Raw genomic sequence first — 25,158 nt, 5'->3', positions numbered from 1 at the left:
GTATTAATAAGCATGGAAAGAAGTCAGTGTATTGGTGTGTGTGTGTGTGTGTGTGTGTGTGTGTGTGTGTGTGTGTGTGTGTGTGTTTTCAGAGCTGGTCCTATTTAGTATAGGTAGGCACCCACATAATAAAATTTAAAGAATACCTTTAAAAAATACCACTTTATCTTCCATCTTAGAATCAAATTCTGTATATTGGTCGCAAGATAGAAGAGCAGTAAGGGCTAGGCAATGGGCATTAAATGACTTGCCCAGAGTCACACAGCTAGGAAGTATCTGAGACCAGATTTGAAAACAAGACTTTATATATCTAAATGCATTTCTCAATCCACTGAGCCACCAAACTACCTCCTAAACAATACTTTTAAAGAAATATCCCAAGCCTAAAGGTGGATAATGCTTGTGATTGAAACCTAAACTCCTCCAAATGAGATTTTCCTTAATTTTTAATATTCCACAACCCTGTTGTGGCAACATTTTCCATCAATCTCTGTCTGGCTTCTTGAGAATACCTGGATTTCTAGCTCTAGTGATCCCAGAAAGTAATTGTTTCCCTTATAATTAAATCAAGACACTGATGGTGTGGAAATTTTTTATCAGGCAATTAAGAAATAGGAAAACAAAATAAAATAAAGTACATTAGCTATAGATGATCACGTGTACAGAGAGATGGAGAGTATCTACTGAATTTTCCTCATGAATCCCTACCTTCAAGTCTTTTTATAAGTCTCAGACAGTTCTCCTTCCAAACAAAGCCATCCCTTCTATGTCCAGAGAAGGTGAAGTGTTCTTTCCTAGATGGCCTAGAAATTTCACAGTGTGCCACTGAATGAAGAGGAGATTGGAGAGGCATTTCCCCAGTGAGGGCTCCCCTATGACCTTGGTATATGTTGGGGAGGTTAAGTCCCTCTCTCCTCACTTTAGGGAGTTGGGCTAAAATAATGAGAATTATGTGGCAATCTTCTCACATATCCATCGATGAGAAATCTCACAAGATGATGGTTCCACTTCATCACTGACCCCAATAGTTGCACAGTCAAACTCTGGTGGGCTAATTGACATGCTGAGTGGAGAGAGAAAAGATCAAGATATCTCATAATGAGAGACCAGAGTCATGATCTACACTTGGATATTGAGTTTTTCTCATTCTTTGGTACTTCCTACTGCTTAGCTTTAGTTCAGCTCACTCTACCCAAACAGAATTACCTTTTTTAATGTCATATGCCTTGTCTACTTTGAAACCTGAGTCAAAACTCAAGTTCTCAGTCCATGTGGACAAACACTCAGAGTACAATGAGTTGTTTGTGTGTGTGGGTGTGTGTGGGTGTTTTAATCTTTACCTTCTATCTTGGTATCATACTTGGTATCAGTAGAAGTATTGGCTCCAAGGCAGAAGGGCAGTAAGAGCTGGGCAATTGGGGTCAAATGATTTGCCCAGAGTCATACAACTAAGAAGTAACTAAGGTCAGATTTTAACCCAGGACTTCCTTTTTCTGGATCTAGTTCTCAATCCACTGAACCACCTAGCTGCTCCTATAAGTTGTGTTCTAAAAGCTGATTAATCATTGTTTTGGAACTCAGAACACATTTTCAAGTAGAAAGAATATTCAAAATGGTGAACTGGTTCCCAGGCTATTCCACAAAAGCCTATTTTATGTATAATGGATCTGAAATGTAAAAGTAATTGTGCTACATCCATTTTGGACCTTGGGAACACATGTCATTCAGGAGAATGAAACAGGGAGTGAAGAAGAAAATAGTGGAAGAAAAGGTAAGTTCAGATGGGCAGGTAGGTGGTTCAATGGATAGAGAGCTAATACTAGAGACAGGAAGCCCTGGGTTCAAATTTATCTTCAGACAATCTTCCCTATGTGACACTGAGCAAGTCACTTAACCCCAAATGCTTAGTCTTCACTACTTTTCTACCTTAGAACTGATTCTCAGTATTGATTCCAAGATGGAGGGTAATGATTTGGAAAAAATAACTAAAAAATAAAGATAATGAAATGATCATATTTATGTCCTGACTCATTTCCAGGGAATGATATCATTAAGATAAAAAATTTCTAAGCTAAAGACTTATCTTTGACAAGCAGGTCTTTACATGTTCTTTGGTGTGAGATTCTTCAATTGGAAAAAATGCTTCAAGAGGAAAAAATCACTAAGAAGTGGTTTTGTAAAATGGGCAGGGAGGAGAAGAAGTAATGAGGAGAATTAATTCAATGCCTATTGATAAGTCCTTGACAGCAGAATCATGGATTATGTCCTCTCTATTATGTCAAATGAAATTCTTAAAGTCTGTTGGCTTACGTGATCTCAATGTCTTCTGAACCATCAACCCATCTCCACCTTCTTTGTGATAAGTTATACTGAAGGCCAATGAAATATACCTCTGAGCGAGCTCTGTACTTGAGAAAACGCTAGAAAAGAAATTATGCCAATGTAACACCAAGTTTCATTGCCCCAGACTAAAACCATAGTTATAACTGTTCCTGGTCACACTGAGGGGTTATTTCTCAGTCTTACAGTCGATTCAATTACCCACTAATGAAAGGGTAAAGTGATATACACAAACCAAAAGAATGAATAATTCAGATCTTTTAGACAACAACATAACACTTGGCATATGTGTCCTCCAAGACCCTCTCCATGTAAACAATGACAAAAAAAAAGAATTGATAACAAATGGTAAGCAATAACAACATTATTTTCTGGTTCCATCTATGTTTCCTGGACATATCCTCCAAGAAGGGAGGTTGAGTTAAAACAAAAATTTTCAAATAATATAGAAAAAGATGATAAATAATATACTCCAATAATAATATATACTAATTATATATGCCAGGGTCCAAATCCTGAGTCTACTATTTACTAGATGTCTCTTAGGCAAATCATTAAGATCTTAGGACCTCAGTGTCTTTGAAAAATGAGAGAGGGTCTCCATATGCAACAAGTATTCTGAGGATATACTGAGAACCAGTCTAGGCTTGAGATTCAAAAGATTAGAGCTAGAAGGATACTTAGAGATTGTCTGCTTATACTTCCTTATTTTATCGATGATGAAACCCTAGCTTGGAAAGGTTGATTGATTGACTCGACTGGAAGTCACACTATTTTATATTTATAGTAGAGTTGAGATTTGAACCCAGGTCATCTTTCCATTTTCCTTCCTCTACCCTCTCCTCCTCTTTTCTTTTTCCGCATCTATTATTTTTCTCTTTATACAGGAGAGTACTTAGATTTATTTCTATAAGAGTCCTTTAACAAAGCGTCTCTTTTAACCTATCATTCCTCAGTTGTCCTATCCATGCCTATAGTACCTGGTCCTTCTCTTACCCCATCTTGTTGTTGCTCAGGTGTTTTGGTGATATTTGACTCTTTGTGTCCCCATACTGGAGTAGTTTGCCATTTCCTTCTCCAGATCATTTTACAGATGAGGAAATGAAGGTAAGCAGGGTTAAGTAACTTGCTTAGGATCAACTAGCTAAGGTTAGATTTTAAGTCAGATAGATGAGTCTTTCTGACTCCGGGCTCAACACTCTATTCACTGACTCACCTAGATTTCTATATTAGGAATTACAACATCACAGTTGCAAGGGGGCTTCAGAGACCATCAAGTCCAATCCCTACCAGAAGCAGGAATAATATCTCTGGAAAGTGGTCATCTGATCCCTCCTTAAAGACTTGCAGGGACCATAAGCCAACCTACTTGCCTAGGATCAATGATTCTGAAGTTTGTTTTGTGAGGAGGTGGGAAGCATAGAATGAAGACTCTCCTTCAAAGTTCTTTGTAGCTATCCTGCCCCTGCTTCCACATTTCCAGGCTTCTTATACCTTGTATTCTCCAACACTAAATAGTCTTTGATCCAGTGACACTAGCTTCCTTGTTGTTCCTCTCTCAAACCTATTTTCACTGGTTATCTCCTATTCCTGGAATGTTCTTCCTTCTCATCTTCTAGCTTTCTTCAAATCTCTGTTCAAATATTACTCCTTCCCAATCCCTCTTAATGCTAGTCCCTTCTTTTTGTGGACTTTCCTCAATTTATCCTATTGCTAGCTTGTTTCTACCTAGATTTTTTTTTGCATCTCCTCTCCCCCAGTAGACCAGGAACCCCTTTAGGATATGGACTGTCATTTACCTTTTTTTGTATCCACAATGCTTTAGTAAAAAGTGCTTAGCACAGAGTAGGTGCTTAATAAATGTTTACTGACTAATTTAGATAATCAGAAGTCAAATTGCAGAATCAACTTAAAAGATCATAGGTCTAGAACTGGGAGGGAACCTCAGAGATCTCATTTTACAGATGGAAAATTGAAGTCTAAGGAAGGTGTGATTTACTGATGGTCGCATAGGCAGTAAGAATTAGAAATAGGACCAGCTAGTATTTTTTAAAAATCTCTTTATATTTGAAAAAATTAACAAGCATTTATTTTCTTTCACCAGTGTGTGTGTGTGTGTGTGGGAAGATAAATAATAGCAAAAGAAAAACCACAACAAAATTTTTGTTTGAAAAAAAAACGACAAGCAAAATTAGGGCTTTTTCTATTATACCAGGGAGCTTCTCAAGTGACCTCAGTGATTCTCACATTCTTTTCTTTATAATCTCCTCCCTTTATCTCTAACTCCAGCTAGAATGCCCCTCCCATTTGCTCTAGGTAACTGAGCACAACCCTAGAATACCAGGGCCATTGTCTTATAAGAAAAATGTTGACATTTATGAAAAGGAATTTTTTTGTTCTCTTTTCTGAGTTTACACTTGTAAAAGGGAATTCTTTATTCCCTGTGTCTATTTTCAGTTAACATTTGGTTAAACAATAACTTAAGTACCCCTATTTATTACCTCACTAGTTTATGAAGAAAGGATTAACTCTCCTTTGTCCACTTTTGGATTGAACCAACAAAAGCTTGAACTAGATGGAGGAGTTTAAATTACCTACTATAATGGGTGACAACTTCAGAAACTTGTGAATCTTATGATCAGAGTTGACACCTTCAGAGACTTTTGATAAGAATTCACCCCTCCAGGGGGCAGCTGGGTAGCTCAGTGGATTGAGAACCGGGCCTAGAGACCAGAGGTCCTAGGTTCAAATCTGGCCTCAGACACTTCCCAGCTGTGTGACCCTGGGCAAGTCACTTGACCCCCATTGCCTACCCTTACCACTCTTCTGCCTTGGAGCCAATACACAGTATTGACTCCAAGATGGAAGGTAAGGGTTGAAAAAAAAAAAAAAAGAATTCACCCCTCCAAAAGATGAGAACTGGTTCCTAAAAACCCTACCCCCTGGGCAGTGCTAGCACCATAGAAGCCATGAATCCTTTGGCTTGAGTCAGTCTTGTGGAGATATAGTCTCCTGACTGGAGAGAGTCTTCAAGGGAGCTTTGTTGGAGACTGAGGCTGGGATAGTGGACTTGGAGCTTGGCTTCAACTTGATCTCTTGACTCCTAGAATACTTTGTAGGGTGAGTGAAAGACTGACTCCTTTCCTAGTTTCTGGAGAGACTAGCTTCCATCTTGGAGGAGGCCATGGGGTTACTCACTGCTGACCTTCCTGGTTAAGAGCTAATTAATCTCTGCCTGGATTAAGATAGGCTATATACCCTCTCTAACTCCCTCACATTTCTCTTCTTTATTGTTTCTTCTCTATTTGTATATATTTGTAAATAAATTTCTGACTCGAGATATAATAAATATTGGTGACCACATAATTTCATAAAATTATTGTCCACCCATTAAATTTAACCCTTAGACATTGTAAATACCACCCCATTCATTGACCTTCATATGCACACCAAATGGGTTCCTCACACCTGTTCCAATTGAAGGTACTTCATTCCTAGTCAGGAGTCTAGAATGGTGCCCTATTCCTATTTTAATATGAAGTTCTCACCTGCTCATCTGAATTATTGATAACAGCTAATGTAGCCCCTTCCTTAAGGCACCAACTCTGACTTTTATTCCAGTTTTCTTCATTGGTAGAGAAGAAATAGCATTTGCCATCCTGAAAATCCCACCGAATAGGGCAGCCTGGAGGATGAAAAAAAAAAAAAAAAGATAAAGGGAGACTATGAACAATCAGTGATTTGGGGAGAAGATAATCTACTAGGTTTATGAATAAGTGGATGAATGGAACAAATAGAGATGAATGATCAAGTAGAGATATCTTAGGAAGATATGAAAAAAGGGTTTGGTAAGACATTGGGAAAAGAGGGAGAATAAAAAGGATAGTGTAGAGTCTGGAAAGATAAATGAGAAAAAAATTTTTTAAGAATTTAATATCTTAAAATTTTTTTAATTAATAGAATTTATTTAAAAGAAGCATCTCAGTCCTTCCCTCCCCTCTCTGTATCACAGAAGGTATCATCCATGAGACAGATATGTATATATAAATTCTGCCTTTCATGTTTCCATTTTTCAGTTCATTCTCTGAAGGTAACATTTATAAGTTATTCTTTAAGTAGTAAATCTGTAGTTTTGTATGATGTTCTCTTGGTCTTACTCATTTTACTATTCATTATCCCATGTAGTTCTTTCCAAGTTGTTTTTTTTTTCAATTAGCCTGATTTCCATTTCTTATAGTGCAGTACTATTCCATCACAATCATATAACCACAACTGGTATATAGCATCTCATCAATTTGTAGTTCTTTGCCACTACAAAAAAAATTGCTATAAAAGTTTTGGAACATATGATTTCTTTTCCTTTTTCTTTAATCTCCTTGGGAAACAGACCCAGCAATGGTATTACTGGGTCTGAGGGTATACAGTTATATAACTCTCTGGATATAATACCAAATTACTTTTCAAAATGGATGGATCAATTCACAGCTCTACCAACAGTGTTTTAGTGTCCACATTTTTCCATATCCCCTCCAACATTTGTCATTTTAGCCAATCTGATGGGGATGAGATAATATTTTAGAATTGTTTTGGTTTGAATTTTTCTAATCAGCAGTGATTTTGAGCATTTTTTCATATACCTATATATGACTTTGACTGCTTTATCTGAAATTGTTCATTCTTTTCCCCATTTATCAGCTGGAAGGTGACTCTTATTCCACAAATTTGATAGTTCTCTATGTATTTTAGATATGAGATTCATACTCTAGAGTCTGTCTATAAAATTTTCCCCCTATTTTCTGCTTTCCTTCAAAACTTGGCAACATTTGTTTTATTTGTACAAAAACTTTTTCAATTAAATGTACTCAAAATTATCCATTTTACATCTCACAATGCTCTCTCTTGTTAATTCATTAATCCTTCTCTTATTCATAAATCTGATAGTTAATATATTCTCTATTCTAATTTATGTATGAGGTCTTAATGGAAACAGATCTTGAAGAAGCAGTTTGTAATGCAACAGAAAGATTAAAGATAATAAGATTAGAGAAAAGTCCATTTTGTTTTTTAAGGAGGTCATTGATGACATTCTTGAAAATAGTTGTAATAATAAGTTCTGGTTAGAAGCCAAATTGAAGAGGTTAAAGAGAGATTGGTTGGGGGCAGCTAGGTGGCTCAGTAGATAAGAGAGTCAGGCCTGGGGATAGGAGGTCCTGAGTTCTAATTTGACCTCAGATACTTTCTAGCTGTGTGACCCTGGGCAAGTCACTTAACATTTGTTGCTGAATCCTTACTACTCTTCTTCCTTGGGATAAGTATTGACTCTAAGACAGAAGTTAAGGATTAAAAAAAGATAGAGAGAGGAGTTTTGGTGAGAGAATGGAGATGTTGGCCTAGTTCAGTAGTTCAGGAATTCATCAAATGATAATTACCCTTAAGTTTCTCTATTTTTAACCATATGTACTTTTCCTAAAGAGGCAGTATGGTACCTCTTGTAGTGAAGAGAGCACTGAACTTGGATAAAGAAAGTGGTTTGATTCTTGGTTCTGAAACTTACTATAAATCCAGTTTAATAACTCTGCCTCAGTTTCATCAAATCAAAAATGGAAAAATGATATTTTATTAGCATTCTCTCTTTTTAACTATCTTCTAGTTTCCTTCAAGTAAGTCCTAGCTAAAATTCCATCTTCTGCAAGTAGCCTTTCCCAATCTCTCTTAATACAAGTTTATTCCTTCTAAGATTACCTCTAATTTATCCTGTTCATAGCTTATTTGTACATAATTATTTGCATGTTATTGCCCCAATATGATTATCTCTCTAATCAACCCAAGAAAAATTTCCACACCACCATGACAAACAATATCCAAAGAGTTCTAGGAGAAAGGAAGAAGGAGGGAAAAATTGAAATATTAAGGCATGCGCATAAAATATCTCTCTCTGTGGCAAGGGGAAAAAAGTTTGCTTTCCACTTGCCAATTCACTTCTGAGAAGTTGACTGTTTTCATCAGGTAATTTGGTGGACTAGGAAAGTGATTTCTATCTTAATATTTATTATAATTGAATTCCACAATAATGAAAGAACTTAGATAATCTCCTTGAGTTTATTAGAATAGAATCCTATTTTTACTTTATAACAAAAATCTTTCTCCTCTATCTAAATTGTCTCTCTTCTTTTCAGTACTTGAGGTGGTCTTGGTTCCTCTGATGATGAACAGTATTCAGAACTTAGATGATATTTTATTGATGCTATCATCGAAGCAGTCAAGTATAGTAATACCTTTCTAGTTTCCCCTCATGATCTTATCTTTAGAACTGCTTGTATAATGCAGCATTCTATATTCAACATTCACTAAAATTCAAGGAATTGATGTATAATCTGCTCCTCTGTTCTATAATGTATTTGGACATACTCATTTTATTTGGTTTTTATTCAGTACAAATTTTTTAAAGTAAATTTGATATACTTCTTGTGGCTATATTTGACTCTCAACTTTGCTACTTGTTAACATTCTTAGTTTGGACAAGGAGGTGATTTGATAGGATCACAGATTCAGATTGAGTTTAAAGGTACCTTAAAGGCCATCATGTCCAATCCCTTCATTTTACCGATGGGAAACTGAAAACTATAGAAGTAAAGTGACTTGTCTAAGGTCACACAGGAAATAAGTATCAGAGCCAAGATTTTAATTCAAATACTATGACATCCAGGGGTCCCTACACTGTGCATGTGTCTTCTCTGCATCTCAGTTTCCTCATCCATCAAATGAAGGGGTTATCCTCTCTAATGTCTCTAAGGTTCTTTCCAAACATGATATTTCATAAATCAGTATTGGTTTTTCTCCATTTGAAACCATCATTCATGAATTTCTTTATCTTTTTGCCCTTTTGTGATGCGCCCTAATTTCCTACATAAAACAGGGGCAGAGAAGAGGAATATAAAGAAGGAAAGAAAGAAGGAATAAATTAAGAAAGTAAGGAACAAAGGCAAGGGTGAAAACATGAGTGGCAGTAATTTGACCATTAAGAGAAATGGATGTCAGAAAGGGGATATTGAGGAAAGGTCTGGCCTAGAGGCCAGATCATTGAAGCCACATGGTAATGGTTCTTCCAGAAGTTACCTGTTACTCTCTTCTCTGGGGTTGTGTATTTGAAGTTCTCTTCAGAAGTGGCAGATGAGATTGGCAGAACTGCAAATAGAACCGATTGTTGGTCTTGATCCTTAGGAAGAGCAGGGCTCAAGTCTTGGTTTTTCTATTTATGACATATGACCTGTCTGAACATCAGTGCCCTCATTTGTAGGATGAAGAAGCTGGAGATCTAAAGTCCCTTCCACCTCTAAATACAGATGTCTTTTAAAGTCAAGTTCAAGAATTATCTTCTTTAAGAAACCTTCCTTAGGTATTCTGCCCTTATCCCATCTTTCTTTTAATTCTCTCATGACTTTACTAAGGGTACTGGGCTTCATCCTCCATACTTATTTTGCATGTTTATGCTTAGTGTTCTAAGTATGAGGACTCCTCTTATTTTGTGCCTCCTGTAATACTTGCTACAGCATGGGTGGCAACTGCTGACAACTGGAATGTCAATGTTCCAGCCACTTATTTTCAGGCTCACAAGGCTGAGGTTGGTTAGGATGCTGATCCTGGTTCATGAAGCTAAGATGAGAAGGATGCTTTTGAAAGTGGCAGAAAAGGGACAAGATGTGAGTCATGGTGGTAGTCTATGTGCTATTGAAAATATACAGGCTAGAGTTCACATGCATGTGGAATTGCAGAGTTCTTTATCTAATGCACATTCAAAGAGTGATGAAGTAGGGTAACAAGAGTGAGAGAAGAAAGTCCAGGGAAGAAAGGAAGGAAATGGGAGGAAAGAGAGGGCAAAGGAGGACAGGGAGAAGGGGAAAAAGAGAAAAGGGGAAGAGAAGAAAGAGCAAGGGAGGTGAGGAAGAACAGAATTTGAAAACATGGGTGGTAGTGACCAGATAATTAGGAAAGTAGGATGTTGAGAAAGTGAAAATGGAAAGAGATCACCAAGAGGACAGACCATTGAAGTCAAGTGGGGATGGTCCCCCTAGAAGTTACCAGTTCTGCTGTTTTCAGTGGTAGAGTATTTGAAGTTCCCTTCAAATGTAGTGGGAGATAGTGATGGTGCTGAAACAGAATAATCATAGATGTTAGCCCTGAGAGCAACTTGGGCTTAAAGTGAGACTCTTCTCTTTTTTTTTTTTTCTGTCTGACACTGGAGAGGTAACCTCTAAGAACCTCATTTTCTTCATTTGCAATGGGAAGAGATGAAACTGTAATGTCCCTTTTGACCCAAGATTCTATGAACTTTGCTTCAAAACCTAGCTCAAGAATTGATTTCTATCAAAAAATTTTCTTAGACGTCCCAGCCTTCATCCTCACAACCCCTTGCCCCAGCCACACCATATCTTTGAATTTCTTCAGCACTAAGCTTCACAAGTCAATATTGCATTACCATTTATTAATTTTTGTTCCTCTAGTTATGCCACGTCATTATGCGTAGTGTCCAAAGTATGGACATACTTTTTATTTCTAGTAAATGCAATATACTGCTTTTCCATTTCCCCTTATCTCCTGATTTTTTCGCCTGGTGCATATAAGCCTGCCCAGGTCTCTTCCATCTTTAAACATCTTTTATTTATTATATTCCTTGATATAATTCTGTGTCGCTTTTCCCACAACCAAACATCCAGAAAAGATATTCTATACTCAATATTTTTCAACTATCATTTATTGACATAGACTCCCATTCATGTCAGCATAGTGCAATATAACAGTTTCTCAGTCCATTATATGACTGGAACTGCATTCTCCAATGTTAACCTTGTAGCTCTTATCTGATAAAGCCAGTACTCTTTCCTAAACTCTTATTCTATTTAACCTTTGCAGTTAATGACCCTTTGCTCTTCCAAAATCTTTCCTTCCTTGGTTTCCATGACACTATGGTTTCTTGATTTTCTTATTTTTTGTCATTTTCTTTTGCTAGACCTTCATTCTTCTCCTATGTATTATGTGTAGGCATCCTCCAAGGCTTTGTCCTCTTATCTCTCTGCTCTCTCTCAGTGGGTCCATCAATTCCCATTTGTTCAATTATCATTTCTATGCTACCTTGATCTGCTCTCCAATTCTACATTCCTGCTTATTGTACAACAAGAATAATAGTAGTAATAGTAATTTTCATGACTAATGTTCATATAGGATGTTAAGGTTTGCAAAATACTTTCTAAATATCTTCTTTTATTTTCACAACAGTCCTATGAGGTAAGTGCTATTATTATCTTTATTTTTTTTACTGCTGATGAAACTGAGGCACATAGAGGTTGAACTATATCTTCTAGGCTCCCTACCTTGAGGACCTGTGGTCATCTCAAGCTCAAACTAAAACAATTCATTGTATTTTAGTCCCAACTCATTTCTTCTCCAAATTTCTCTATTTCTGTTGGAAACCAACACCTGGTCAGCTATTTAGGTTCCAAACCACATTAGGAGGGGAAGAAAGTCTACCTTTATTTCACCACCCACATATAGTTAGGTGCTAAGTTTTATTGATTGACCTCCAAACATTTCTCCTATCTATCCTCTTTTCTTTTTCACATAGCCTTTACTTTAGTTCGTGGTCTTGTCACATCTATCTTGGGCTATAGAAATAAACTAATAATTTCCCTCCCTGCCCCAACTGTCTTATCTTTCCAAGGAAATAAAGATGACAATGGAGGGACTATGTAAAGGGTGAAGGAATTCAACAGCCAGTAAAGAATGTCAAGAAAGTGTAATGATAGGAAGAGTCTACTAATAAGCCAGTCCATTGACAGAGATATTACCTGTTATGCTTTTCTCCGTGCTGGTGGAATTGAGGCTCCTTTCAAGGACAGGAGGAAAAATCTGTGGCACTGAAGACATAGTTGCCTGTTAGCATCAACTCAGAAAAAATCTCTAATGATTCCAACAACCAATAATATGATCCAACTCCTCAGAATTGTCTATCGTATAATGCTTCTCTCTCTCTCTCTCTCTCTCTCTCTCTCTCTCTCTCTCTCTCTCTCTCTCTCTCTCTCTCTCTCTCTCTCCCCCTTTTGGCTCTAGTTAAAGGATTAATAAGGTTGGGGAATCTATTGTGATAAGCCAACAATTCTAAAATATTGTCTCTCTATTACTTTTCCACTACCTAAACAAGGATGTCTACTATGTTACAAGGTCAGTCACATCCTTATTCCCTTTTCATCTCTTCAGGGATAGTAGTAGATCTTATAGGTGAGGAAAAATGAGAGTAAAGAAGGAGAATGGTGTGAAAATTCTAGTCGGAGAAGTCAATTCAATCCTTCTTGCCATTGTCAGCCATGGGCACTACCAAACATCTGCTCAGTGACTAAAAGATCCTGACCTCAGAGCTCCCTTAAATTTCCTCCCATTCTGAGTGTACTATTTCCAAGCTGAGAATCACCATCTGAGGAGGCTGACTTTATACACAATTTGGAGGTTCTTAGCATTTCTACTGTCTTAGAGGAGGGATAGAGCAAAGCCTTCCTGTGAGAGAAAGGGGAACATTTTTTTATTTTTAGTTCATATGAAATCTTCCTGGTAAAGGAGGCTGGTGGTGGAGTTGGGGATTGGGATTTCTCTTCTTTGATCCTATCTAATGTAATCAGAATTTTTTATGTGCCTACTATGTTTTAGACTCAAGGGATTCAAAGACAAAACAGAAAATAGTCTCTACCCTCAAGGAGCTTACATTTACCTCTGTGGACAGTGGATTTCTATAGAAGTAGCAGCAATCCACTAAAACACTAAATATAATCTACTCAGTAGTCTTACAACTTGAGGGTTTTTACTGGGAAAGGCTATTCCATCCTACTAAAATATTATTATACTAGGATGAATTATTCCAATCTGACACAATAAGGGACACATAAACCTGTTTGGTTCGAGAGAGTTTGACTTCTTAGTTAGGAAGTGGCAGCTTGATATAGCAAAAAGAATGCTAAAACTTCAGTCATGTGAGATCTGAGTTCAAATTCAGGTTATCTGTATAACCTTTGACAAGTCATTTTACCTCTTGAGACTTTAGTTTCCTCTCCTTTAAAATGTATATATTTGGGTGGCACGTTTATGGCTCAGTGGATTGAGAACCAAACCTGGACCCCAGAGGTCTTGAATTCCAATCTGACCGCAGACACTTCCTAGCCATGTGACCTTGGACAAGTCACTTAACTCTAATTGCCTAGCCCTTACCACTTTTCTGCCTTAAAATATAACTTAATATTAATTCTAAGACAGGAGGTAAGGATTTTTTAAAAGTTAAAATAAAATGTCTGTGTACAGGGTGGGATGAGGAGTATTAGACCAGATGCTTCTAGTTCTAAGTCCTAGAATTCTAAATTTTGCTCATATCAATATGTCTTGTCAATACTGGAATTCCTGGGGTGCTAATTTCTTTCATAAATGCATGTTACTCCTATCCTGTAGGTTATAGTCTTAAATCCTTCCTGAAACTCAAGAAGTTAAAAAATGATAATACTGATAGCTAAAACGTATATAGTGCTTTAGGGTTTATAAGCACTTTACACATGTTAATTCTTTTGATCCCCCCTCATGGGACCCTGGGCAAGTCACTTAACTGGGGGAAGGGTAGGTGCTATTATTATTCCCATTTTATAGATGAGAAGACTGACAGTGTCACATTGCTAGTAAGTGTCTAAAGAAGAATCTGAATCTAGATCTCTCTATGCTCAGCTCTTCATCTTGTGTTCTACTTTGCCTCTCTTAACTTAAGATGAATAAAATAAAAATTATATACATGTCTATTATGCAAATTAATATTAATTTTTTATCTCCTAACTCAGAGACTTTTTTAATGGACTTACATCCCTAATGCCCAAGATCATATTTGAAATTGTCCATCTAGGATGGATAAGTCTTAGTTCTTTGAGGACAGGGATTTTGTCACATTTCTTTGAATCTCTCATTGTGCTTAGAACGATATCAGGAAATAAATAGCAACAAATATTTTCTAACTGATGATTTCTTTCTTTCCTTTATCAGATAGTCAGTATTTATTGAGCACCTACTATGTGCCAAGTCTTGTTATAAGCACTGGGGAATCAAGAAAAGGTCAAAGACAGTCTCTGCTCTCACAGAGTTAATGAGGCAGATAGCATGAAAACAACCAAATATAAGCAATCTATCTTCAGGATAAAAAGAAGGGAATCATTGGCATTAAAGGAAAGATTTCTTATAGGAAATGAATTTTATCTAGCTCTTGAAAGATGCCATGGAAGCCAGGAGGCAGCAATGAAGGAGAGCAACATTCCATGGACAACCAGAGAAAATGCCTGGAACTGGGATATGGAGTGTATTATTTGAAGAACAGCAAGAAGACCTGTACTGTCACTGTACTGAAGATTACATGGGACCCTGGGCAAGTCACTTAACTCCAATTGCTTAACCCTTAGCTCTCTTTTGCCTTAGAACCAATACTTAGTTTATACAGATTCTAAGACAGAAGGTAAGGATGTTTAAAATGTAATGGTAGTTCAGTGGAGTGAGAGTCAGGCCTAGAGACAGGAGGTCCTAGGTTCAAATCTGGCCTCAGACACTTCCCAGCTGTGTGACCCTGGGCAAGTCACTTGACCCCCATTGCCCACCCTTACCACTCTTCCACCTATGAGACAATACACCGAAGTACAAGGGTTTAAAAAAAAATGTAATGGCAATGTAAGAAGACTGGAAATATAGGAGGGGGCCAAGTTGTGAAGGGTTTGAATGTTGAACAGAGGATTTTCTCTTTGATTCTGGAGATGACAGAGAGATATTGGAGTATTTTGAATTGGAGTGGGGAATCTCGTATGCCATGGGCGGATGCCGGGGAAGATAGTTCCAGATTGGGTAAGGAGTGTAGACTACCTCTTGCACAATTTCTGACTCCTAGTAACATTTCCTTCCTCATTTCTCCCTCCGTTGGGTCTGGAATGGAAGTTTTGGCATGGGAGGAGGAGAGAGTTTGTAGAATCTTGCTGCTGCTCTTATGAGACCCTCTCTGAGTTAAGTTGCCTTTTATACCCTGGGTATATAAGAATGCTATGGAAGGGGGCAGCTGGGTAGCTCAGTGGATTGAGAGTCAGGCCTAGAGATGGGAGGTCCTAGGTTCAAATCTGGCCTCAGCCACTTCCCAGCTGTGTGACCCTGGGCAAGTCACTTGACCCCCATTGCCTACCCTTACCAATCTTCCACCTATAAGTCAATACACAGAAAGTTAAGGGTTTAAAATTTAAAAAAAAAAAAAAAGAATGCTATGGAAAACTCACATACTCCATGTCTACTTGGTGTTATGCTAGTTCGGTTGAACATAATTACTATAGCCTATGATGTTATTATTATTGTTCGGTCATTTCAGTTGTGTCCCACTCTTTGTGACCCCATTTGAGATTTTCTTGGCAGAAATACTGGGGTGTTTTGCCATTTCCTTTTCCAGTTCATTTTACAGATGAGGAAACTAAGGCAAAGTTAAGTGACTTGTCCAAGATCATATAGCTAGTAGCAGTCTGAAGCCAGATTTGAACTCAAGAAGATGAGTCTTCCTGACTCCACATCCAGCCCTCTATCCCCTGCTCACCTAATTGCCTTATATCCTATCATACAGGTGTTCTAATTGCCTTTCACCAGCTTTATAAGTATAGTATTGGATCTTCAAAATTCTAGAAGGAAAACCAAAAGCTATTTTAACTCCAATTGCCCAGATTAATAGAGAGAATAGAAGCTAATCGATATGTGGAATCTGAATGACCTTAACCATGTTGTCTACTGAGCCATAACTTATCTGTTTTTTGGTCCTTTCCACCCCATAGCATATAGCACTGACCTAGACCTGTCTTGCCTTTTGTAGACATTTTCAGTTTCACAGACAATTCCAGAGGTAAAGGACTGGACTTGACTTCTATAATGAGTCTCCCATTGCCAATGCAGCGACATGGATAATAAAGAAGAAAGGGATGAGAGGAGAACAAATACTTACAATAAAGGAGAAAAAAGGTTGTACCGGTAACTTTGATAGTCACGACAATGATTACCGAGAGGGTGATGTGCCAGTTTATAAAGGCCATAGTAGGTGGTGTAGGTAGCCTACATGGGGCAGAGAGAAGCATCATTAGGTACACTGCTATTTATCCCGATGGGATCTTTCCTCTATGGAGATCTCTGAGAGTTCTAGAAGACCAGCAAGCTAATGATATAGAGAGATGGCCAAAAGTGCCGATAGAGTCTCTGTCCCCCAAGAGAGCCTTTAAACTTCTCATGTATTGTGCTTCTCCTGTTCTTCCCCATCTTTCCTAATCGAGGGGTAGAAATTGGGAACTCTCTTAGCCAAACCCAATTATGACCTATCCCCACAGTGTGCAGTATTCAAATGGTTTTCAGTTGAAATTTCTGTCTGAAAAAGTGTATTCACACATAATACTCTAACCCCTCAAACACTTACTCTGGACCTGTGGCCATAGCAGTAAAGCAAACACTAAAAGTGCCACTGAGGCAGAATAGATGTGAAAACAAAGCTTACGCATCTACTGTCTGCAATAAACACATCTTGAAGATACATAGAGTATGAAAATGAAAGGCAGGATGGTCATTTAGGTGACTCAGTGGATAGAGAGCCACGCCTGGAGATTGGAGGTCCTGGGTTCAAACCTAACCCTGACACTTCCCAGCTGTGTGACCCAAGAGAAGTCACTTACCCCCTATTGCCTAGTCCTTTTCACTCTTCTACCTTAAAATCAGTACTTAGCATCAATTCCAAGACAGATGGGAAAGATTTTAAAAAAGGAAAGAAAAGTAAAAAATCAAAAATTCCAAAAGAGCACAAATTGTCAGCAGGCTACCAGAGAAAACAAAAATGAAAATTCAAATTATAAACACAGAGTTAGGGGAACTACATTTTATAGAGATAAGGAATAGATGTGCTTCAAATGACTCAACTTCTAAGTTCCTAAAGGAAAGTTTAACTGCATTGTAAAATGTGCCTGGACAGATTGAGGAGGAAACTAAAGTTCTGAAAAGGAAAAAAAAAAGATAAACTCACCCAGGACTTCCCCTGGGAGGCAGCCTGGCTGGACTGTGCTCAGAAAAGACCCCCTCCTCCCAGGTGGGCTTGGGTTTCTGGGTGATTCCAGACCTCTGGTCTTCCTCTAAGTTAGGTTGTTTCCTCTGAGACCTTCTCTTGATCTTGGCAACATTGTTTGCTTCTTCCACCGCTTCCCCTTCTGGCTTTTGAGGGTGGAAAGAAAGGGGGAGGCCAGCCAGGGGGAGGAGGCAAAAGGGTTTTATTTTTTTAAACTCTGGCAGGCAACTGGAAGGAAGAACTCACCAGATAGAGGAGGAAAGGGCTCCCCATACTTTCATCATCCTATTGCAACCTTACCCTGACTGCTTTGAAAGAAATCCAGGCATATTCACTGTTGTTTGAAAACTTTTGCCCACATGAGACAGGAAAGACTAATTTCCTTAGATTCATGTGAATAAAAATAACTCGTCATCCAGGGCTTGAGTATCTGATTATCTATATTTCATCTATATTTATACACACACACACACTTATTTTACACGTAATTCACCCATCCATCCTTCCATCCATATATTTCTACACATGTACATACAAACACATACATAGAGGCATGTATGTTTTAAATATGCTACCTTTTAGCTGATGTTTGGAGTGATTATGCAGTGACATTTGATGAAGTCTGGTAGTTTAGAGGTGGAAGAGGGAAAGTACAGAAGTGAAGATATGGAAGACAAAAATTTTTTTTGAAATGAGAAATCGCGAGGATTAATTGAGTCAGTGAGGAAAAATGACCTCATTCCTCTCAGTTTCCTCATTTAAGACAGTTAGGTGGTAGAGTGGATGAAGTGCTAAAGTTGGAGTCAGGAAGTATCCAAATCCTCCTTAAGCAGTAGCTGTATTAACCCTGTACAAGCCAGTTATCCCCTCTTAACCTTAGTTTCCTCATTTGTAAAATGGAGAAAATGAAGCACAATATCACAGGATTGTTGTAAAGATCAAATAAAGTAAGATATGTAAAAGCATTTTGCAAACCCTAAAAAGATATATAAAGGCTGACAATTATTTTTAATAACAACATTAAGATAATGTAATTAATTGTTAAATATATAATTAATAATGTTAGTAACAAGAACAAATAGCAATAATAAAATAAGGAGACAGGCACATGTGATATTTTTTAAATTAAATTTTATTCTTTTTCAATAAGCCAAAACCTGCCTTTTCTTCTTTTTTCCCCACTCCCAAATGAGAAAGAAAAATAAAACCTTGTCACAAATACTTATAGTCAATCAAAACCATTTTTCATCCAGTATGCCCAAAGGAAAAAAATTCTCATTCTCCATTCTGAGTCCTTCACCAATCAGGAGATGGGCAACATGTTCCATAATGAGTTCTCTGGAACCATGATTTGGTCATTGAACTGATCCAAATTCCTAAGTCTTTCAAAGAACTTTATTATTGCTGTTTAAATTATTCTCCTGGATCTGCTCATTTCACTCAATATCAGTTCACATAAGTCCTACAAGATTTCTTTAAAACTAATCCCTTCCTCATTTCATACACAACAATAGTTCCATCACATTTTACATGCTATAAATTGTTCAATTATTTCCCAATTGATGAACATCCCATCAATTTCCAATTCTTTTCCATCACAAAAGATCAATAAATATGTTTGTGCCTGAGGAGTATATTTTACTTAGATCTAAGCCCCATAGCCTGATATACTATTCTTCTAATGATCCCTTATATCTTCCCCCTTTCCCCTCCGACTTCTCTGTTAAGAGAAATGCATTTCTGTTCCCAACTCTGTGTTTGTGTGCTTTCCTTTTATAACCAGTGCAAATGAAAGTAAGGTTCAAGAGTGAGTTACTACTAGTTTGCATAAACTGAAACATAATATTTAAGCTTTTTTTGTCAAGGTTTTAGGCTGTCTAATAATTCTCAAAAATTATGTTTCCTTGATCTGTTTTCAGATAATTTTTTAAAGCTACATTTTCATCTGTTTTACATTTTCTTCCATTTCTTTAGTCTTTTGACTCTTTTATTATTTCTTTTTGTCTCTTGGAGTATTCATCTTCTATTTGGTACATTCTAATTGTCGTGGAGTTTGTTACTTGGGCAGAGTTTTGTACCTTTTATACCAAGCTATTAGTTCCTTTTCCAATTTTCCTTCCATAGCTCTAATTTTTTCTCTATCGTTTCCTTCTAGTAGTCTCATTTCATTTATTAAATTTCATTTCATTTATTAAATTCATTTATTAAAATTCTTAATTCTTTAAAAATAATTAAACCTCAACCTTCTTCTTGCTTTATTTTTTTTCAGAAATTCTAGTTGACACAGAGACCCATACACTGTGGTAAAATTGAATGTAATGGACTTCTCTACTAGCAACAATGCAATGATCCAGGACAACTCTGAGGGAATTATGAGGAAGAACATTATTCACATTCAGAGGAAGAACTGTGGAAGTAGAAACACAGAAGAAAAACAACTGCCTGATCACATGGGTGGATGGGGATATAATTAGGGATATTGACTCAAAATGAGCACCCTAATGCAAATATCAACAATATGGAAATTGATCTTGATCAATGACACATGTAAAACCCAGTGGAATTGTGTGTGGGCTATGGGAGGAGGTGAGAGGAGGGGAGGGATAGAACATAAATCCTATAACCATGGAGAAATGTTATAAATGAATAAATTAAATAAAATTTTTTTAAAAAAATTTTAAAAAAATTCTGGTTGAATTTGTGCTCATTTCATGTTTTTCATGATGCTTTTCTTAAAGAAGTTAAAGATGTATTTGTTTGTTGCATTAAAATAACAAGTTAACTCTCTTCTCATCCCCATTGAGAAAGTGTCATTTGACAAAATATATATGTATATGTGCATATATACATATATAAAACTATATCTTACTTATTTCCATTTATCAGTCTTTCTCTGGAGGAGGACATTAACAAATCATTCTTCAAAAATGTTGTTGTATATAATGTCCTCTTGGTTCTGCTCATTTCACTCTTGTGATTTCAGGTAGGTCTTTCCATGTTTTTCCAAAATAAAGCTCTTAATCTTTTCTTATGACTCAGTAGCATTCCATCATGATCATATGCCACAATTTTCTTAACCATTCCCCAGGTGATTGTCATCCTCTCCATTTCTAGTTCTTTGTTACCACAAACAGAGCTGCTATAAGTATTTTGGAATCTGTAGGGTTTTTTCCCCTTTGTCCCTGATCTTTTGAGGAAACAGACCTAGCAGTGGTATTGTTAGATCTAAGGGTATATACAGTTTTATAACTCTCTAAGTATAATTCCAAATTGCTCTCAAAATGGCTAGACCAGTTCGAAAGTTCCACTAATAGTGTAGTAATATCACCATTTTTCCCACATCCCTTCCAACATTTGCCATTTTACCCTTTTTTCATTTTGGCCAATCTGCTAGATGTGAAATGATATCTCAGAGTTGTTTTGATTTGAGGTTTTTATGTTTTTTGAGTTTTTATGATGAGATTATTATTGTTTTGAAATTTGCCTATTCTTCTTGATTACTTTCTGACTTCAGACTTTGCTAGGGCCAGGTTTTGTATACTTCAAAAGGGAATATCTAGGGTTGTTCTGTTACTTTCTTTAAGGTATTGATATGGTATGGTATGATTCCAAAATCTCAGGTACATCTCAGACTTGGGATTTGTAAGTTTTCAGTCTTCCCAATGTAGTCCAATCTAGCGTAAAGTCTGGTGCTTTACAAGTTCCTGACATGGGTTTGGAACTTATGGCCTGTGGGCTTACCCCATTTGGAATTTTAATAAACTACTTTTGGACTCAGTCACTATTTGCCAACTGGACAGTTCTGCTGGTTCCAAATGACAGAACAGCACTCTTCCATTTAGTCGGGGATTCCTGTCCTGGTTGTTCTTCTTCAGGCTTTATACTTGTCTGAAAGTAAGAATTGAGACCCTACTTTGCTCCTGGAGTCTGGGCCTTAGTATTATAGTTTTCTTTTCAACTTGCCCAGTACAAAGCCTGGACCCATATTTGTTCCCCACACTAGAGGGGCTCAGGCCCCTTTTTTGGTTCACCATGGATTTCTGGCCCAAAACTTGGTAATGAGTGGCAGACCTAGCTTCTATTTCTTCTATTAGCTTCTATTCCTGCACCCTACTCAAGTTTGGGTCCCTCTATACTGGATGTGGGATCCCTTCTTGCCCAGTACATAGCTTCTCCCTTGCTCTGAATGCCCTGCAAGGCATGCTTCTCCCAGACTCTGTCCCCAGGATCCTCATTCCTGTTTGTGCTGGAAACCCCATGCTGACATGGGCTGGAAAAATAACTCACTGTGATTTTTTCTTTAATTTCCAGATTAAGATTAAGTCATGTTCTTTTTCTCAATATGCTTGGAGGAGGTTTGTTGGGAGGGCAGGGTAAGAGGAGCTGGCTGTATTTCTTGATCATCTGTTATCTTGGTTCTACTTCCTCTGGCCTCTATGATCTTTCAAATCACCTCAAATTTTAATGAATTTCTATGATTCTATGGCATTTGTCTTGGGCTGCTTTTACCAGAAAAGGGAAATGAGAATCCATTTAGAGAAACGAAGGGGAAGAATCAAAGACAGTTGAGATGTAAGTGGCTACAAATCCCTTTTTTCCTGGTATATATATACATATATATATGTATATATATATATATATATATATACACACACACCTATACACACACTTACGTATGTATACATATTCCTTGTATTATATTATACTTATATTAAATACTTAAATTATATCTGAGGCTCAGATGGATAAGTTTTTGATTTCTCAATGACTGGAAAAACTCAGGAATTGAAAGTAAGTATGAGCCAGAAAGTACTACTGAAGATGACTGTTAGCAGCTTGATTCTTGATTTAAACTATACTCTGCCAAAATAATGACACTACTCTCATAAGGACAGTCTTTGTATGGAAAGCTCCCTTTATTATATTAAAACAATCTTTGTGAGCTAACTCGCTGACAATGTGCATGTCTCTTGATATTGCAGGAAAAGAAGTATGAGAGGGGAACTGAAGTAGACACAAGAGGAATCAGAGTAAGGGAAAGAAAAGAGAGCCATAGGTCTACAAAATCTACAAATCCCAGGACTACAGAACAGATCTCTTGATTCTATGAGAAAACATCCTAATGTCTAGAGCTCTCTCTCTATCTCTGTCTCTGTCTTTGTCTCTGTCTCTGTCTCTCTCTCTCTCTCTCTCTCTCTCTCTCTCTCTCTCTCTCTCTCTCTCTGTCTCTCTGCTTCCCCGTTTCCTGTTTTTTTTACAAATCCTTCCCTACTAGCTCATTTATTCTGTATGTCCTCAACTCTTAGGCACCTAGTTTGCGCTAAATGTTTGCAGAACTAATTTTGAGGAATTACTCCCCCGGGGGCTAGCATACTGCCACTTCTCCTTGCTCTGTGCTATTCTGAATCCCATGCAATTGTTTGATTCATATTTAGTCCCGGGAAAGCCTGCGTCTAATCAGAGGAGTGCTCACCCTTTTTGGCTGAAGCCCTACTAACCCATACACTTAATTACAATAAATTAGATTATGACTTATATCTTGGGCCTCCCCAGAAAGGATGATAAAAAGGTACTTAGTATATAATATGAATCAGGTAAGGAAAAGTAATTTATTCCTACACAAAAAAGGAATGCAAAACAGTACACTGACATGAACTCATTTGACCCGAACATATTTCTAACAAGATTCAGTAACTTAAGCTATAATCTGTTACAATATGCTGGGATACAGATATTTAAACCTCATCAGAACATAAAACAGTCTGTGAGACTACCAGTTAGAATGTTTACGTTTCACCTCAGTTTAACACCATTCTAACGATTGCTCATAAATGTCTGGCAGTAAAACAGCCTTGAGCAATCTTCTTGTTGGTTTGTGGCTATTTTCTGTAATGAAGAAGCTCCCCTTGCAGGCAGTCAGCCAATGCCACTTTGATGGATGTTGTCTGGTGGAATCCTCAGACTTCCTGTGTCATCCCTCGAGATCAGATTTAGTATGTGCTCACCTAAAACTGGGAGAACCTGAGCCATAAATTGCATGTACGTATTTAAACATGACGCTTAAGAACGTTTCTGCTTTTGTTTCATTATTTGTTCATTTTTTTTCATTCATTCATTCATTTGTGTGTGTTCGCGTGCACGCACTTATGTATAGTCTTTCTCTTCTATCAAACTGGAAACTTGGGGCATTATGATTCTACTAAAGTATAATGACATTTGGGAAAGATTGTGCAGTTGCTACCGAATCAGATATTTTCGAATGTAGCTTAAATAGTTACAATGGCTTACCCTTCTTTTATAGGCTGTATGACATTCATTTTTTTCTTATTATATGTCAAAAGACATGATTTGGCCCATAGTTATGATGTTATAAGAAGACTCTAGCTTGAACTGGAAATGTCATAATATTATCCATTGCTCTATTTTTTTCAACTCTTAGAAGCAAATACAGGGTACAGGTGTTATTTTTTAACCTGCTTAAATTGCCCATGGAGCTTTCTTTATGCCATTGCTAGAAAATCTATCTTCCTTCACCTCCTTACTCCAAATCCTTCCTGATCCCCCTAGTTTCTCCTTCCTCATATTATCTGGTAGTTGCTTATCTGTTCATAGGATTATAATTTGGATACACAAGGGACATAAAAAGCAATTTAATAAATTCTTTCACTATGGAGATGAAATACAGAGGAGTTATTATCTTACCTGAGGTCATGAAACTAGTACTGGCAGATCTAGTATTTGTACTCAAATACTCTGACTTCAAATTTAGTTTTCTTACCACTATGTATTAGAATGAAAGTGCAGACTGGTTTTTTTGTTTTTATTTTTTGGTCTTTATATTCCTAGTACCTAATACAGTATTTCACAAAGATTAGGTGTTTAATAAATGTGTATACAAATTTTTTTATTGAATTCTGCCTTGGAGGCATCCTGGAATGTTTGTCAGATAAGGGGAGAAGATTCTATTTGTGTTAATCAGGAGAAACAAACATAGAAATGAAACTTCTCATAATAAAATCAGATTCTACTAGGGCTACTCATTATCTTGCCATGTATGCTAGCCTAATTCTTTCCCTAAAAAGCAAGGAAATCATCTCTAAGAAGGGGCAAAGTGGTTAATGCAGCTTTCTGGAGACCTTGGGCCATGTTGACATGATGAGCTTTCTCTTTATCTTGTCTAGAACCAAGCCTCCTCACTACCTCCAAGTCATAGCTTCACATTGATTCCTATGCTCCTTCTTTGAGCTTCATCTACCCCCATTGAAACTTTGGACTCTGCCCCCAGGGCTCATCTTGTCATAAAACAGACTGCCATATCACTCCCTACCCATCTCCTTAGCAGACCACTTAGATAATGTACCTCTTCCTTCATAGTTCCTTTTTATGCATTGCCTTTCTCCATTAGGTTGTAAGTTCTTTGAGGGAAAAGAATTGCATTAATATTGTTAGCATTTAACATAGTGCCTGGAACATAGCGATTACTTAATAAATGTTCTCTCTCTCTCTCTCTCTCTCTCTCTGTCTCATCTCTCTTTCTCCTTCTCTCTCTTGTCTCTCTCTCTCCTTCTCTCTCTTGTCTCTCTCTCTCCTTCTCTCTCTTGTCTCTCTCTCTCCTTCTCTCTCTTGTCTCTCTCTCTTTCTCCATCTCTCTCTCTCTCCTTCTCTCTCTCTTGTCTCTCTCTCTTTCTCCT

At 37.3% G+C, this 25,158-nt stretch overlaps 1 protein-coding gene across 1 annotated transcript; it reads right to left on the bottom strand.

Moving 5' to 3' along the window:
- Positions 1 to 948: 948 nt before the first annotated feature.
- CLEC5A (C-type lectin domain containing 5A) lies at positions 949 to 16,457 on the bottom strand. The gene is made up of 6 exons (XM_044679003.1): positions 16,370 to 16,457; positions 12,183 to 12,251; positions 10,420 to 10,488; positions 5,889 to 6,025; positions 2,311 to 2,420; positions 949 to 1,063 (listed from the first exon to the last, which is right to left on the bottom strand). The coding sequence occupies exons 1-6, from the start codon at positions 16,455 to 16,457 to the stop codon at positions 949 to 951; spliced, it is 588 nt and encodes a 195-aa protein (XP_044534938.1).
- Between the last annotated feature and the right edge of the window lie 8,701 nt (positions 16,458 to 25,158).

Source organism: Gracilinanus agilis, chromosome 5, assembly GCF_016433145.1.
Source record: "Gracilinanus agilis isolate LMUSP501 chromosome 5, AgileGrace, whole genome shotgun sequence".
NCBI classification, from domain to species: Eukaryota; Metazoa; Chordata; class Mammalia; order Didelphimorphia; family Didelphidae; genus Gracilinanus; species Gracilinanus agilis.
Note: the sequence above shows the minus strand (reverse complement) of the source record. Positions and strands in the feature narration are given on the sequence as shown.

Coding starts and splice junctions, on each gene's coding strand:
- CLEC5A (XM_044679003.1), bottom strand. CDS start 16,457: ATGGCCTTTATAAACTGGCACATCACCCTCTCGGTAATCATTGTCGTG. Junction 12,252..16,369: donor AACCTTTTTTCTCCTTTATT/GTAAGTATTTGT, acceptor CTATGTCTTCAG/TGCCACAGATTTTTCCTCCT. Junction 2,421..5,888: donor TCAATAATTCAGATGAGCAG/GTGAGAACTTCA, acceptor TTTCTTTTCTAG/CGTTTTCTCAAGTACAGAGC.